Source organism: Coregonus lavaretus (genome assembly GCF_964263955.1).
Source record: "Coregonus lavaretus genome assembly, contig: HAP1_SCAFFOLD_5376, whole genome shotgun sequence".
NCBI lineage: Eukaryota > Metazoa > Chordata > Actinopteri > Salmoniformes > Salmonidae > Coregonus > Coregonus lavaretus.
The window spans coordinates 1-17,294 of NW_028157069.1; the positions used below are offsets into that span (position 1 = coordinate 1).

General features: G+C 43.2%; 1 protein-coding gene across 1 annotated transcript; it reads right to left on the reverse strand.

Moving 5' to 3' along the window:
* Nucleotides 1–4,248: 4,248 nt before the first annotated feature.
* On the reverse strand, nucleotides 4,249–14,218 carry LOC311125841 (zinc finger CCHC domain-containing protein 24; the record flags this gene model as incomplete). The annotated part of the gene is made up of 3 exons (XM_084199872.1): nucleotides 4,249–4,497; nucleotides 12,955–13,119; nucleotides 14,207–14,218. The coding sequence occupies 3 exons, from the start codon at nucleotides 14,216–14,218 to the stop codon at nucleotides 4,384–4,386; spliced, it is 291 nt and encodes a 96-aa protein (XP_084055998.1). The 3' UTR covers nucleotides 4,249–4,383.
* Nucleotides 14,219–17,294: the final 3,076 nt, after the last annotated feature.

Below are 17,294 nucleotides of genomic sequence, written 5' to 3' on the forward strand. Positions count from 1 at the left end.
AGAGGGTAGTGCGTACGGCCCAGTACATCACTGGGGCCAAGCTTCCTGCCATCCAGGAGCTCTATACCAGGCGGTGTCAGAGGAAGGCCCTAAAAATTGTCAAAGACTCCAGCCACCCTAGTCATAGACTGTTCTCTCTGCTGCCGCACGGCAAGCAGTACCGGAGCACCAAGTCTAGGTCCAAAAGGCTTCTTAACAGCTTCTACCCCCAAGCCATAAGACTCCTGAACAGCTAATCATGGCTACCCAGACTATTTGCATTGCCCCCCCACCCCACCCCAACCCCCTCTTTTACGCTGCTGCTACTCTGTTTATTATTTATGCATAGTCACTTTAACTCTACCCACATGTACATATTACCTCAATTACCTCGACTAACCGGTGCCCCCGCACATTGACTCTGTACCGGTACCCCCCTGTATATATAGCCTCCCTACTGTTATTTTATTTTTCTGCTGCTCTTTAAGTATTTGCTATTTTTTATTATTTACTTATCTATTTTTTACTTAACACTTTTTTTATTTTCTTAAAAACTGCATTGTTGGTTAAGTAAGCATTTCATTGTAAGGTCTACACCTGTTGTATTCGGGGCATGTGGCAAATACAATTTGATTTGATTTGATTTAGGCTACTATCCTGTAACCTGGTTCAAGATCTGATTGTGCTGTGACAATGACTATAGGGGTTGGCAAGAAAGCACTAACAGATCTGGAACCAGGCTAACTATCCTTCACCTCCCCACATACATGTAACTGACACCAACTGAATGTGATGGTCCAAGTTGTAACAAACGATGCTTAATGTATTGTTCTGTATCCACACATTGTATGAAAGATTACAGACCAAGCTCATACTTGTGTGTGTTGAATCAATCAATAAGTCGTAAACAGACTATCTCAAAAAGAGAAAGGCCGGGATTCAATCCGATCGCGGGTTATAGGCATTGCAGTTTTTAAAGGCAATGTTCCCTCGTTCGCGGAGATCCCATTCACAGTAAACGCTGCATATGTTGGCTCAATCGGAAATGGCCTTAAAAAGCCACAAACCATATAACCCACGATTGTATTGAATCCCGGCCAAAGTTAAGAGAACGAGGATGAGGTCTACAGCTTTTAGTGCAAACCTCATTCACATTAGTGTACTGACTACAAAATAACATCGTTGTTGATTCCATGACAACAGACTAACTACAGTGTGTGTGATTTTTGCCATAGGCTTTAGTTACTGCGTCCAAACTCAACAAAATGGTGTCGAGGAAAACATTCAGTTCTCATTGCTAATGGGGTAATAGTATTGTTTTCCCATATGTATTCACATCTTGAACCGGCAACAGACTTGGCAAAACATTACTTAACAGTTACTTCTAGCCTTGAGTTAATTCCAGCTCCAAACTAACTTCAATTCTTCTCTTTATTTATTTTCCATCCAATTTTTCAAAATAATTATTCTCTTTTTACAAGGCACTAGTACTTTTCGATTAATATAAAATATACAACTATGAATTCAACCTTTATAGAGCCATTAAACACATTCTCAATATTGGAGAAGCCAATGTGTGTGATTTGAAAAATACACCTCTGCTTTGAAAAGTGGTAGCAAACTTCTCTTCAACTATACTCACAAAATAACAATGTTCCAAAAGTGTCAATAGCCTTCATTGCTAAGATACAACTATACCCACTGTTACAAAATGTTGGATCAAATATATTCTTCACTCTAGATCCTCCAACTATAAAGTTTAAAGTATAGGCCTATATCTTTGTAAACAGAGGTAATGGTTAGTTACCTCTCTTCTATTAAAGACATGATTTAATGTTTATATCATGATAGGAAGTGGTATCAAACACACAGAAACATAAACTTAATCCCATCACCACACTTACAAAACGTCCTCTGATAAAAGAAAAATGTCCATGTCTGTTACAAGACAACATTTCCACTTTTCCACTTATTTTTTCTTTACCAACCATTATAGCAATCTTACCTACTTCCCTCCATCTCTCTCCCCAGACATAATTTACTGCTGCCACCTGTTTGACACATTATGATGGGGTTAAACCCCTTGGAAAAATATATTAGTAAGATTCACTGTTATATTTCTAGGTCAAACTGTCTTAAAGTAGCGTTACAAGATTGCAACAGCTCTATTGGTCAGCTGTGTGTCCTACAAAAGATTGGACAAATTTGCAAATACAATATGTATACTATAAAACCACTTTGAAATGTATAATGAGTACTTATCTATATACCAGATGAAATACCAGTTCTAATCAACTCTAATCAACTATTTCAATCTCCCGGCATCCTACACCAAATAGACTCGTTGTAAACGCCCGCCAGAAATACCAATGCTGAAGTTGAGTCCTTAATAAGAATATTGGTTGCAGGACGGAATTACTTTTCAAGAAACTCATTACAAAAATAAAATCATTGTTTGGAAGTAAACTGTCAAATTAGGTAGGGGAAAAAGACTACAGCATTGCCGATAGTTTGAACCTAACACTTAAGAGTCTAAATATGAAGGGGATATTGGCTAAGAAAAACTGGATATCCAGCCTTTATCATCACAGAAACTGCTGTTATTGCATAATTGCCTTTTGACAGACAAATGTTCAAATCTTGTCAATTTGTGAATCTCGATTAATACCTAAACACTACTTTCATTGCCGATGTAAACGCACAAAATGTTTAATACGAAACATCACGTTATTATCACTGTACTACACCTAAACGAAGAACGACTCAATCTCAACCTACAGTAGTTTCTAAAGACAAGTGGAAGCAGTTACACAATAATACTTTGATATACAAACATACACACATACATATAGTATACACATACATATAGTATACACATACATATAGTATACACATACATATAGTATACACATACATATATATATATGTCCCAGTTTAAATCAATAAAAAATTGCACAACAGACAAACAGACGACAAATAATAAATAAGCCACATGTAACATGTAAGCCAGGGATATATGGTGCAGTATCCCTCAGTTAATCAATCAATAATCAATTCATAATTCATTCACAGTTATTAATGTATAAGTTGACCTTTGACCCAGACATTGCCCCCGACATTGACCCCTTGACCCCGACTTGAGCCCGTGATGATAGAGGGGTTAGGCACCGCTGTTACATTAGCATCACTAGAAGGTCTGTTCTAATGCTCCCCACACACTTCACTTGGCAGGGAAAATGAAGGCAGAACTCTTCTGTAAACACAAAATCAACAGACTCCCAAAGTGAAGAAATAAAACCAAAGGGGTGGGCAATACTGTCAGTGACAACAATATCATATTATACACACATTGGATGTCGGTTACATGGTTTTCAGGCTAGGGTACACAAGGCCACAAGGCCCTGTCAGGGCTGAGGTTTATCCTAAGAACAGTTCTTCGATCAGTTTCTCCCACGCCCTTACCTCTAGGAAAAGGCCAGGAACTGTGCTTAGTGACAAACCTCAACAAAATAAGGTTTACCGGCTAATTCAGAGAGGTTAGGTGATGGGGGAGGGAGAGGGGAGGGAGAGGTGAGGAGAGAGGGGAGAAAGAGGGGATGGGGAGAGGTGATGGGGGAGGGAGAGGTGATGGGGGAGAAGGAGGTGATGGAGAGGGGAGGGAGAGGTGATGAGGGAGGGAGAGGTGATGGAGAGGGGAGGGAGAGGTGATGAGGAGGGAGAGGTGATGGGGAGGGAGATGGGAGGGAGGGAGAGGAGACAAGGGATAGAGAGTTAATGGGGTGTGAGAGGAGAAGGAGAGGTGATGGGGAGGGAGAGGGGAGGGAGGATCTAATAGACTATAGAACAAATAGAGGTTCTAAAATACTATAGAATACTATAGAACAGTTAGAGGATCTAGAAGACATATAGAAGACTATAGAACATATAGAGGTTTTAAAAGACTATGGGATAGAGCAGATAGAGGACCTAAAAGACTATAGAACAGATAGAGGCTCTAGAGGACTATAGAACAGATAGAGGATCTAGAAGAGGGGAGGGAGAGGTGATGGGGAGAGGGGAGGGAGAGGTGATGGGGAGGGAGAGGTGATGGGGAGAGGGGAGGGAGAGGTGATGGGGAGGGAGAGGTGATGGGGAGAGGGGAGGGAGAGGTGATGGGGAGAGGGGGGGGGGGGGGAGGGAGAGGTGATGGGGGGGGGGGGGGAAGAGAGGGAGGGGAGGAGTGAGGCAAGGGAGGCAGTATTGGTGGGGACAGTGAGGTTCCGCTCTTTCCAAGGAGGGGGAAGAGGCAAATGGGAAGGCAGTACTGGAGGGTTTCTAGGTTTCTCTCTGAGGGAGAAGGAGGAGGGGGACACGCGATGGTTCCTCTCTTTTTGCGGGAATTAGACAGTTGGGGTTATTAAGGTATTATTGCACTCGTCGGCAGTAGTAGCCCAGGACTTTGCATTTCTCACACAGGTGCTGAGGGTGCTCCTTACTCTGGTCTGAGACGTCCAGGCCATCAGGCTTCTCCAACGGACGCTAAGGGAGGGAGGAGGGATGGAAGGATGAGAGGGAAAGAGGAAGGGAGAGAGAGGGGGAGAGAGTTGGGGAGAGTGGGTAGAGAAAGAGGGATGAGAGAGAGGGAGGGTGGTAGAGAAAGAGAGGTGAGAGAGTCATCACATACAAATATACACACTAGAAAAAGTTTGTTATACAAAAGTGTTTGCTATACAAAAGTGTTTGCTATGGTGATAACATGGCAGGGGGAACAGAGTTCATCTCAGTTCTAAAGTGGGTGCTAACCACACACTGCCAATTCAACACACACACACACACACATACCAAGCCTTCTATCTGCCAGCAGTTTGTTTGGGTACTACTCAGACCAGCTCTGTTGTATCCCAAATGCTCAATGATTTGGCCACAAGAGCTAACCCTGAATGTTTTCAGACCTAGAGTCAGTGTACTTTGTGTTATTGGTTTCAGACCTAGAGTCAGTGTACTTTGTGTTATTGGTTTCAGACCTAGAGTCAGTGTACTTTGTGTTATTGGTTTAAGACCTAGTCAGTGTACTTTGTGTTATTGGTTTCAGACCTAGAGTCAGTGTACTTTGTGTTATTGGTTTCAGACCTAGAGTCAGTGTACTTTGTGTTATTGGTTTCAGAGCTGTGGCAAACAACCCTAACAGATCTCCCTCTCTCGCTCACACAATATAATTACAGAGTCTGCGTCCAGAATGGCACCCTGTTCCCTATGTAGTGCATTACTTTTGATCAGAGCCTTATGGGCGCCATTTGGGACATAAACTCTCTCTCTAACACGGCACACGGTATAATTACAGAAAGAGGTCCAAGGCACATGTTTACTGATACAAACCTGCATGAAAATACCAGCTACACCACTGAGAATAATCAGTTTCTTGGAAAGGCTATGAAGGACAACAGAGGGTATCATTCAGCACCAACGGTTTGTTGGATGTCAATCACATACATTACTCTGCAATCATTTACTTTCCCACCCATTGTTGTTAGAGTTTTTTTTATGATCCTGTTATCTTGTTTCCAGACAGAGGGTCTCAGACTGATTCTATAACTTGTCAAAACCAGAGCTCGTATTCATAAAGCATCTCTGATCTAAGGTTAGATCACAGTGATTAAGATTATATGGACAGAACGGACCTGATCCTAGATCAGCATTCCTACTCTGAGACACTTTATAAATACAGGCCCAGGTTGCCAAGGACCAGCGCAAGGAGGCAATGCAGCCAGCCTTCACCTTGACTGTCTGCCACTAGCTTTAAAGGCTAACTGATAATAACATGAAATACATATCAAACATACCCACAATGTTAGGTTTGGCTTCCAAAATATGATGTACAGTACTTGATGACTAAAAGTATATGTTTCGTAGGAGAAAGGATCTGGTAGTTAAACATCTTGGGTTTTGCACTGAATGACTGAATCGGTCCGGTTGGATTGTATCTTTATTTAATGGATACAAATGTTTTTCATTCCAGAGACAGATTCTGTCCGGCCATAGATATCCTATCTTAAAGTCATGAAATATGAAAACTATAGAAGCAAATCTAGAAGACTATAGAATACTATAGAACAGATAGAGGATCTAGAACACTATAGAGCAGATAGAGGGTCTAGAAGACTATTGAACAAATAGAGGATCTAGAAAACTATAGAACTGATAGAGGATCTAAAAGACTATAGAACAGATAGAGGATCTAGAAGACTATAGAACTGATAGAGGATCTAAAAGACTATAGAACAGATAGAGGATCTAGAAGACTATATAACTGATAGAGGATCTAAAAGACTATAGAACAGATAGAGGATCTAGAAGACTATTACATTTTACATTTATGTCATTTAGCGGACGCTCTTATCCAGAGCGACTTACAGTTAGTGAGTGCATACATTTTTCATACTGGCCCCCCGTGGGAATCGAACCCACACCCATGGCGTTGCAAGCGCCATGCTCTACCAACTGAGCTACACGGAACTATAATACATAGAGAGGTTTTAAAAGACTATGGAAAACTATAGAGCAGATAGAGAATCTAGAAGCCTATAGAACAGATAGAGGTTCTAGAAGACTATAGCAGAATATATAAGACCTTGGAACTGATAGAGGATCTAGAAGACTATAGAACAGATAGAGGATCTAGAACACTATAGAACAGATAGAGGATCTAGAAGACTATAGAACAGATAGAGGGTCTAGAAGACTATTGAGCAGATAGAGGATCTAGAACACTATAGAACATATAGAGGATCTAGAAGACTATAGAACAGATAGAGGGCTAGAACACTATATAACAGATAGAGAATCTAGAAGACTATAGAACAGATAGAGGATCTAGAAGACTATAGAACAGATAGAGGATCTAGAAGACTATAGAACAGATAGAGGATCTAGAAGACTATAGAACAGATAGAGGATCTAGAAGACTATAGAACATATAGAGGATCTAGAAGACTATAGAACATATAGAGGATCTAGAAGACTATAGAACAGATAGAGGGTCTAGAAGACTATAGAACAGATAGAGGATCTAGAAGACTATAGAACAGATAGAGGCTCTAGAAGACTATAGAACAGATAGAGGCTCTAGAAGACTATAGAACAGATAGAGGGTCTAGAAGACTATAGAACAGATAGAGGATCTAGAAGACTATAGAACAGATAGAGGATCTAGAAGACTATAGAACAGATAGAGGATCTAGACACTATATAACAGATAGAGGATCTAGAAGACTATAGAACAGATAGAGGATCTAGAAGGCTATAGAACAGATAGAAGCTCTAGAAGGCTATATAACAGATATAGGATCTAGAAGACTATAGAACAGATAGAGGATCTAGAACACTATAGAACAGATAGAGGATCTAGAAGACTATAGAACAGATAGAGGATCTAGAAGACTATAGAACAGATAGAGGATCTAGAAGGCTATAGAACAGATAGAAGCTCTAGAAGGCTATATAACAGATAGAGGATCTAGAAGACTATAGAACAGATAGAGGATCTAGAAGACTATAGAAGACTATAGAGCAGATAGAGGTTCTAGAAGACTATAGAACAGATATCGGGTCTAGAAGACTATAGAATAGATAGAGAATCTAGAAGACTATAGAACAGATAGAGGTTCTAGAAGACTATAGAGCAGAAAGAGGATCTAGAACACTATAGAACATATGGAGGATCTAGAAGACTATAGAACAGATAGAGGGTCTAGAACACTATATAACAGATAGAGGATATAGAAGACTATAGAACAGATAGAGGATCTAGAAGGCTATAGAACAGATAGAGGCTCTAGGCTATATAACAGATAGAGGATCTAGAAGACTATAGAACAGATAGAGGCTCTAGAAGACTATAGAACAGATAGAGGATCTAGAAGACTATAGAAGACTATAGAGCAGATAGAGGTTCTAGAAGACTATAGAACAGATATCGGGTCTAGAAGACTATAGAATAGATAGAGAATCTAGAAGACTATAGAACAGATAGAGGTTCTAGAAGACTATAGAACAGATAGAGGATCTAGAAGAATATAGAAGACTATAGAACAGATAGAGGATCTAGAAGACTATAGAACAGATAGAGGATCTAGAAGACTATAGAAGACTATAGAGGATATATGTGTAACTCATCTGTTATTGTTAATCTGATTGTTTCACTCTGATCTTGAGCTTGAACCTGTCACAGACTCGTGGGGCTAGAGAAAACGGTGGCATAATGATGTATAATGGTCTGCCCGGCATTAATGTAGTACAATATTTGATGCTATTGTGAAGGTCAGGACTCAGGTCAGGATAGTTCTTTACCTCATCACCTAACAGAAACTGTTGAGGACATGAAGACTTGCAGTTTAAAGCATATCTGGGAATCAGATACCAATGTCGGGGGATAAGAAAAATACACAATGTATAATTCATTTCCCTCAGTCCTTTCTGTTAGAGCCAAGCTCTCTCTGTGTGTGTGTGTGTGTGTGTGTGTGTGTGTGTGTGTGTGTGTGTGTGTGTGTGTGTGTGTGTGTGTGTGTGTGTGTGTGTGTGTGTGTGTGTGTGTGTGTGTGTGTGTGTGTGTGTGTGTGTGTGTGTGTGTGTGTGTGTGTGTGTTGTACAGTACGTGGGGGTTAGCTGTCCATTCTCAAACGCTGACAGGGGGAAATATGTGAAGTGGGTGACATTGCAAATGTGTGGAATTTGCCTGCAAGTGTGGTACTAGCCACAACACCAAGCACACACACACACACACAGAGAGAGAGAGAAAAGCGCATGCTTTTCCCACCAGCAAGTTCCATTGAACAGAGACTTTTCTCTGCCGTTTTGGTGAGAATAATCACTGTGACGGCTGCCCTTTCATGGTGACGTGATACTTTCGCATCATCCGTTTGATCTAAGGAAGTCGCCTGATATTACTTGAAGCTTTCTATCATTGACGCACAGTTAGTTATCTGTATGTCTATGGTGTTGTGACTGTAACCATAGCTACAGTATAGTATAACCTTCAATGGCATTGAATAATGGATGAAGAGCCATGCAAAGTATAGCTGCATGTCCAAACCCAAAGCAACAAGCAACTCTTAGCCCCTAAGCCCTATCCCCTAGCCTCTAAGCCCTATCCCCTAGCCCCTAAGCCCTATCCCCTAGCCCCTATGGCCTATCCCCTAGCCCCTAAGCCCTATCCGCTAGCCCCTAAGCCCTATTCCCTAGCCCCTAAGCCCTATCGCCTAGCCCCTAAGCCCTATCCCCTAGCCCCTAAGCCCTATCCCCTAAGCCCTATCCCCTAGCCCCTATGGCCTATCCCCTAGCCCCTAAGCCCTATCCGCTAGCCCCTAAGCCCTATTCCCTAGCCCCTAAGCCCTATCGCCTAGCCCCTAAGCCCTATCCCCTAGCCCCTAAGCCCTATCCCCTAAGCCCTATCCCCTAGCCCCTATGGCCTAGCCCCTAGCCCCTAAGCCATATCCCCTAGCCCCTAAGCCCTATCCCCTAAGCCCTAGCCCCTAACCCCTATCCCCTAGCCCCTACGCCCTATCCCCTATGGCCTATCCCCTAGCTCCTAAGCCCTATCCCCTAGCCCATATGCCCTATCCCCTATGGCCTATCCCCTAGCCCCTAAGCCCTATCCCTAGCCCCTATGGCCTATCCCCTAGCCCCTAAGCCCTATCCCCTAAGTCCTATCCCCTAGCCCCTATGGCCTATGCACTTGTGTAGATCAAAGAGGATTAGGAAGTTATACTATGTCATCATCCCAAATGAAACCCTATCCCCTATATAGTGCACTACTTTTGACCAGGGCCCATAGGGCTTTAGACAAAAGTAGTGCACTATAATCGTTTGTGAAATTGCTATCCAACCCTCTCAGATCTCAAAAAGTTCAAGAATTGTGGGTAGGGACTAGAGGTCGTTTTGACATAGGCCGATTATTCCAACTCTGGGCGGGAGTAACAGCTAAATGGCCAATCATCACTATTGAGAAATACAATAGAATGTACTGTATACAGAGCCCAACAGCTGCTTTAAATTTTCCATCTTCTTGCACTCTTTGAACAATGGTTTTAAGGGGCAATCTGAGATTCAAGCAACAACAACAACAAAGTGGTCACCTTGCCACTTGGTGGGATGGGGCTGGAGAAATGCAATCCCAGGTTGCCCCTTTAATATCAGAGAGTGAAGGTGTAGCCTACTTGAGAAAAGGTATCTCTAAAAATGAAATGTTTGTGAGGCAGCTTTGAAGAGCTCAGCATGAGGACTAAACACTGTCTCTACTGTGGCTTTGAGGAAGGAACACCCGTCACTTTACAATTACTGATAGAGAGATGGCCAGGGTAGGTCTACGTCCCAAATGGTACTCTATTACCTATATAGTGCACTACTGTTGACCAGTGCCCAGTGACACTATGTTGGGAATAGGGTGCCATTTGGTAACTAGAAGTTACATGTCATTTGTTGCGCTGGGGATAATAGACACTGAATTCTGTCAAAAGCAATTTTTTCCCTCAACTCAATAAGCAAAACATTTACACTTTTCCAAGTTAATTTAATTAAGGATTATTTCATGGCAGGGGGTCACATATTTGGACAATTACTTATAACATCTACACTGAACAAAAATATAAACACAATATGCAATAATTTCGAAGATTTTACTGAGTTACAGTTCATATAAGGAAATCAGTCAATTGAAATTAATTCATTAGGCCCTAATCTATGGATTTCACATGACTGGGAATACAGATATGCATCTGTCGGCCACAGATACCTTTAAAAAAAGGTAGGGGCGTGGATCAGAATACCAGTAAATATCTGGTGTGACCACCATTTGCGTCATGCAGCGTGACACATCTCCTTCGCATAGAGTTGATCAGGCCGTTGATTGTGGCCTGTGGAATGTTGTCCCACTCCTCTTCAATGGCTGTGCAAAGTTGCTGGATATTGGCGGGAACAAGCTGTCGTACACGTCGATCCAGAGCATCCCAAAAATGCTAAATGGGTGACATGTCTGGTGAGTATGCAGGCCATGGAAGAACTGGGACATTTTCAGCTTCTAGCAGATCCTTGCAACATGGGGCCGTGCATTATCATGCTGAAACATGAGGTGATGGAGGCTGATGAATGGCACAACAATGGGCCTCAGGATCTTGTCACGGTATCTTTGTGCATTCAAATTGCCATCGATAAAATGCTATTGTCTTTGTTGTCCGTAACTTATGCCTGCCCATACCATAACCCCAACGCCACCATGGGGCAGTCTGTTCACAACGTTGACATCAGCAAACCACTTGCCCATACAACACCATACATGCTGTTTGCCATCTGCCCGGCACGGTTGAAACCAGGATTCAACCGTGAAGAGCACACTTCTCCAGCATGCCAGTGGACATCGAAGGTGAACATTTGCCCACTGAAGTCGGTTACGATGCCGAACTGCAGTCAGGTCAAGACCCTGGTGAGGACGACAAGCACGCAGATGAGCTTCCCTGAGACTGTTTCTGTTTGTGCAGAAATTCTTTGGTTGTGCAAACCCACAGTTTCATCAGCTGTCCGGGTGGCTGGTCCCAGACGATCCCGCAAGTGATGAAGCTGGATGTCGAGGTCCTGGGCTGGCGTGGTTACATGTGGTCTGCGGTTGTGAGGCCGGTTGGACGTACTGACAAATTCTCTAAAAGTCTATGGTAGAGAAATTAACATTAAATTCTCTGGCAACAACTCTGGTGGACATTCCTGCTGTCAGCATGCCAATTGCACGTTCCCTCAAAACTTGCAACATTTGTGGCATTGTGTTGTGTGACAAAACTGCACATTTTAGAGTGGACTTTTATTGTCCCCAGCTCAAGGTGCACCTGTGTAATTATCATGCAATCATTTATTTCAGCTCATGAAACATGGGACGAACACTTTACATGTTGCATTTATATTTTTGTTGAGTATAGTTAAACCGTTTCTTGGAATTTATTGCTGTTGAGATGAATAGTTTTACAAGTGACAGAGCTCTATTCACAAAGTGTCTCAGAGTAGGATTGCTGATCTAGGATCAGGTCCCCCCTGTCCAAACAATCTTAATCATTGTGATCTAAAATGCAAACTGATCCTAGATCAGCACTCTTACTCTGAATCACTCTTTATTTTACTCTATTTTAATCAGGCAAGTTGGGAACAGCCTAGAAACTGTAAGCAGCGACAGTTGTGTGCCAAATGGCACCCATTCCCTATATAGTGCACTACTTTTGACCAGAGTGGCCATAACACACCTCCTCAGTTTATATGCTTTCCCTTCCAAACCCTGACTACAGAGGTTGAGGTGGCGTAGCGTCAAACCATATTCTGAGTGTGGTGTAATAATGATTAAGAACACATTGCATATTTCTTCACAACATGCAAGGTCGTCTATCTACCTACCACTGAATGAAATAAATACTAAAAAGAAACCTTGAATCTCCTTTTTGAGTGCAGACCAGCTACACACATACACACACTGTCACGCCCTGGCCGTGAGAGGCCTGTTGTCTTTAGTTGGTTTGGTCAGGGCGTGAGTTTCTATGTTATATATTCTATGTTTACGTTCTAGTTAGTCTATTTCTATGTTGCAGTTCTAGGTTGTGTGTCTATGTCTGGCCGGGTATGATTCCCAATCAGAGGCAGCTGTCGCTCGTTGTCTCTGATTGGGGATCATACTTAAGTAGCCTGGTTGCCTACCTTAGTTGTGGGATCTTGTTCCTGTTAGGCTGGTGTGTGTTTAGCCTGAGGACTTCACGTTACGTTGTTTCTTGTTTTGTTTGTATGTTTATTGAGTTAATAAACATGTACGCTTTTCACGCTGCACCTTGGTCTGACCCGTCTCTCAACGATCGTGACACACACACACACACACACAGAGCTCACGAGCGCACACACACACATAAATGCAGACACAGAAACATGCACATGCTCATGCACATGCACAAACACATGCACACACACACGTTGTCCTACCTGCTTGTGTGGGTAGACGTTGATGTGGCACTTGATACATTCTTGTCCCATGTTGGCCCAGGAGTTGCCGCTCATCCACTTCCTCTTACACTTCGGACATTTGTACTCTCCGAAACACCTCTTCTTCCCCTGGTACGGAGTTAGACCCTCACCTTTAGGCCTTGCCTGGGATTACAAGACAGAGAGGTTTAGATGGTCGTTTTAGCTACACTTCCGTTCAAAAGTTTGGGGTCACTTAGAAATGTCCTTGTTTTCGAAAGAAAAGCAATTTCTTTGTCCATTAAAATAACATCAAATTGATCAGAAATACAGTGTAGACATTGTTAATGTTGTAAATGGCTATTGTAGCTGGAAACGGCTGATTTTCTTATGGAATATCTACATAGGCGTACAGAGGCCCATTATCAGCAACCATCAGTGCTGTGTTCCAATGGCTCGTTGTGTTTGCTAATCCAAGTTTATCATTTTAAAAGGCTAATTGATTATTAGAAAACCCTTTTGCAATGATGTTAGCACAGCTGAAAACTGTTGTGCTGATTAAAGAAGCAATAAAACTGGCCTTCTTGAGACTAGTTGAATATCTGGAGCATCAGTAATTGTGGGTTCGATTACAGGCTCAAAATGGCCAGAAACAAATAACTTTCTCCTGAAACTTGTCAGTCTATTCTTGTTCTGAGAAATGAAGGCTATTCCATGCGAGAAATTGCCAAGAAACTGAAGATCTTGTACAACGCTGTGTACTACTCCCTTCACAGAACAGCGCAAACTGGCTCTAACCAGAATAGAAAGATGAGTGGGAGGCCCCGGTGCACAACTGAGCAAAAGGACAAATACATTAGTGTCTAGTTTGAGAAACAGACGCCTCACAGGTCCTCAACTGGCAGCTTCATTAAATAGTACCCGCAAAACACCAGCCTCAACGTCAACAGTGAAGAGGCGACTACGGCATGCTGACCTTCTAGGCAGAGTTGCAAAGAAAAAGACATATCTCAGACTGCCCATCTTAATCTTTTCTTTTTATTGGCCAGTCTGAGATATGGCTTTTTCTTTGCAACTCTGCCTAGAAGGTCAGCATCCCGGAGTAGCTCCTGGTTTCTATTCTCCTCTTTCTAAGCCAGTTTGCATGTCATACAGTATTTTCCTATGCATATTGTAACACTGAATGAGTTGAGAAACTGAGACTGAGAGAGGAGAAGGCTTTTCGGCCTTCACACATGCACTCTGTCAAACACACACACACACACACACATACTCCGTCAGCCATGAAATAAGGCTCACGAGAGTGTGTGTGTGCGCTCATCATACTGAGTTCATACTGGCTGCGTCCCAAATGGCACTCTATTCTCTATCTAGTGCACTACTTTTGACCAGGGCCCATATGGCTTTGGACAAAAGTAGTGCACTATGTAGAGAATAAGGTGCCATTTGGGATGCAGTCCCATACCGGCAGTGCTTAATCTAGGCCAGGCCACTACAACAGCAACAAGGAGTAAAAGTTACATTTTCTTCCCCTAGTGTCGCAAATAAAAGAACGATTGATGTCATTGCGGGGATAAATCACCACACGTGCGTACGTGCTGCCAAAACTAACCAATTAGGGAGCTTGACTGGCATTGGCTAAACTCCCATTGGCTGACGGTTGATGCGTTTAGCTGATGTCACGTTAGAATCTGAACCCCACCCATTAGACGCAAATCACCCTGTACTACAACCTACTGTAGTCTAATAAAACAAACACTGCTCCTCAAGGATCCCTAAGAATGCACTTTTTTGTTCCAGCCCAGCACTAGCACACCTGATTCAACTAGTCAACTAATCACCAAGCCCTTGATTAGTTGTTAATGAAGTGTGCTTAGTGCTGGGGTAGAACAGAAATGTGTAATCCTAATGGTCCAGGCAGAATACATTACAGAATATACGTATCAACTTGAGTGGCGCAGTGGTCTAAGGCACTGCATCGCAGTGCTAACTGTGCCACTAGAGATCCTGGTTCGAATCCAGGCTCTGTCGCAGCCGGCCGCGACCGGGAGACTCATGGGCGGCGCACAATTTGTCCAGGGTAGGGGAGGGAATGGCCGGCAGGGATGTAGCTCAGTTGATAGAGCATGGCGTTTGCAACGCCAGGGTTGTGGGTTCGATTCCCACGGGGGGACAGTATAAAAAAAAAAATGTATTCACTAACTGTAAGTCGCTCTGGATAAGAGCGTCTGCTAAATGACTAAAATGTAATGTAACTTTAAATGATCTACTATCCATTTTAGTCTCATGACTTGTGTGTTGAGGCAGGAGGTAGGCTATTCTTCGTAACATTCATTAACAACTTGTACAACTCTGTACAGCGTGTATCAACCACAGGGAGGGCAATTTCATGGGTGCCAACTTTCCAAAAGGTGTTGGAAAAACGGTGCTCTTTCTCCTGTTCAAGCTTATCGAGATCAAAATCGAACAGTCCTTTTCTTACACAGCGGAGGGAATCGCCCAAAGCTGGTCCCAGATTTCAGGGGGAGGGCGAGAATTCAGGGAGTAGAGATGGGTATAAGGAGGCGGAGAGGAATGTAGGGTGGTGGAGAGGTGTGTGCGTGCCTGCGTCCAAGCGTGTGTGCGTTTTCGTGTGTGTGTGGAGGAGTGTAGGGGGGTTGAGAGAGGTGTAGGATGTGTACCCTTGGTCCCGTCTGTCTGTTCGTCCAGTGTGAGTAATGAGAAGCCTAATCATCAGCATCTGGCCCAGTCTAAACCTACGCCAACGCCTTGCGTCATTGAGGACGAGCAGCCAAGGCCTCACTATGATAGGCTGTCACTGTCTACCAGCTCACTATGATAGGCTGTCACTGTCCAGCAGCTCACTATGATAGGCTGTCACTGTCCAGCAGCTCACTATGATAGGCTGTTACTGCCCAGCAGTTTAACAACAACATGACCTAACCACAGTCAACACAACATCTACCCCTGTGATGGAGAGGGAGAGAGAGAGGGAGATGGAAGAAGGGAAGGAAGGAGGGAGGGACAGAAAGAGAGAGAGGGAGAGGGAGAGCGAAAAGGGAGGGAGAGTGAGTGAGAGATAGATAGAGAGAGAAAAGCTGGAAACAGTGACATGGCCTGGCTCTTAGACCAGCAGACAGTCCATACGCATGGAAGACGACGCGATGACGCAATCACAAAGCTATCATGATGACAACAATGTCATGGTAACACATTATTTGGCCAGTTCCCTTCCAGATTATCTATCTATGGGATGTTTTTTACTCCAGTAAACTGAGGCTGTCAGAGATTTTTAAAGAAATGTGTTAAATGTAATCTGTTACTTGCAACGCCTATTTTTACTGCTAGGGAGGCTGAAGATTCCTGGGGCCATATCAAACATCTCAGAGTAGCAGTGCTGATCATGTTTTCCCTGTCCATATTATCATTGTAATTTAAAAGGCAAAACTGAGCATGTATCAGCACTCCTAATTTGAGATGCTTTGTGAATACTCTGATCTCCTCTCCTGACCAGACCGTCACCAGTTATCTGTCAATGCTTCATGCAGTAGACTGATCCTCCTTCTAAACTTCATGCAGTAGACTGATCCTCCTTCTACTCTCCATGCAGTAGACTGATCCTCCTTCTACTCTCCATGCAGTAGACGGATCCTCCTTCTACTCTCCATGCAGTAGACTGATCCTCCTTCTACTATTCATACAGTAGACTGATCCTCCTTCTACTCTCCATGCAGTAGACTGATCCTCCTTCTACTCTCCATGCAGTAGACTGATCCTCCTTCTACTATTCATGCAGTAGACTGATCCTCCTACTCTCCATGCAGTAGACTGATCCTCATTCTACTCTCCATGCAGTAGACTGATCCTCCTTCTACTCTTCATGCAGTAGACTGATCCTCCTACTCTCCATGCAGTAGACTGATCCTCCTTCTACTCTCCATGCAGTAGTCTGATCCTCCTCCTACTCTCATGCAGTAGAATGATCCTCCTTATACTCTCCATGCAGTAGACTGATCCTCCTTCTACTCTCCATGCAGTAGACTGATCCTCCTTCTACTCTTCATGCAGTAGACTGATCCTCCTTCTACTCTCCATGCAGTAGACTGATCCTCCTTCTACTCTTCATGCAGTAAACTGATCCTCCTTCTACTCTTCATGCAGTAGACTGATCCTCCTTCTACTCTCCATGCAGTAGACTGATCCTCCTTCTACTCTCCATGCAGTAGACTGATCCTCATTCTACTCTTCATGCAGTAGACTGATCCTCCTTCTACTCTCCATGCAGTAGACTGATCCTCCTTCTACTCTTCATACAGTAGACTGATCCTCATTCTACTCTTCATGCAGTAGACTGATCCTCC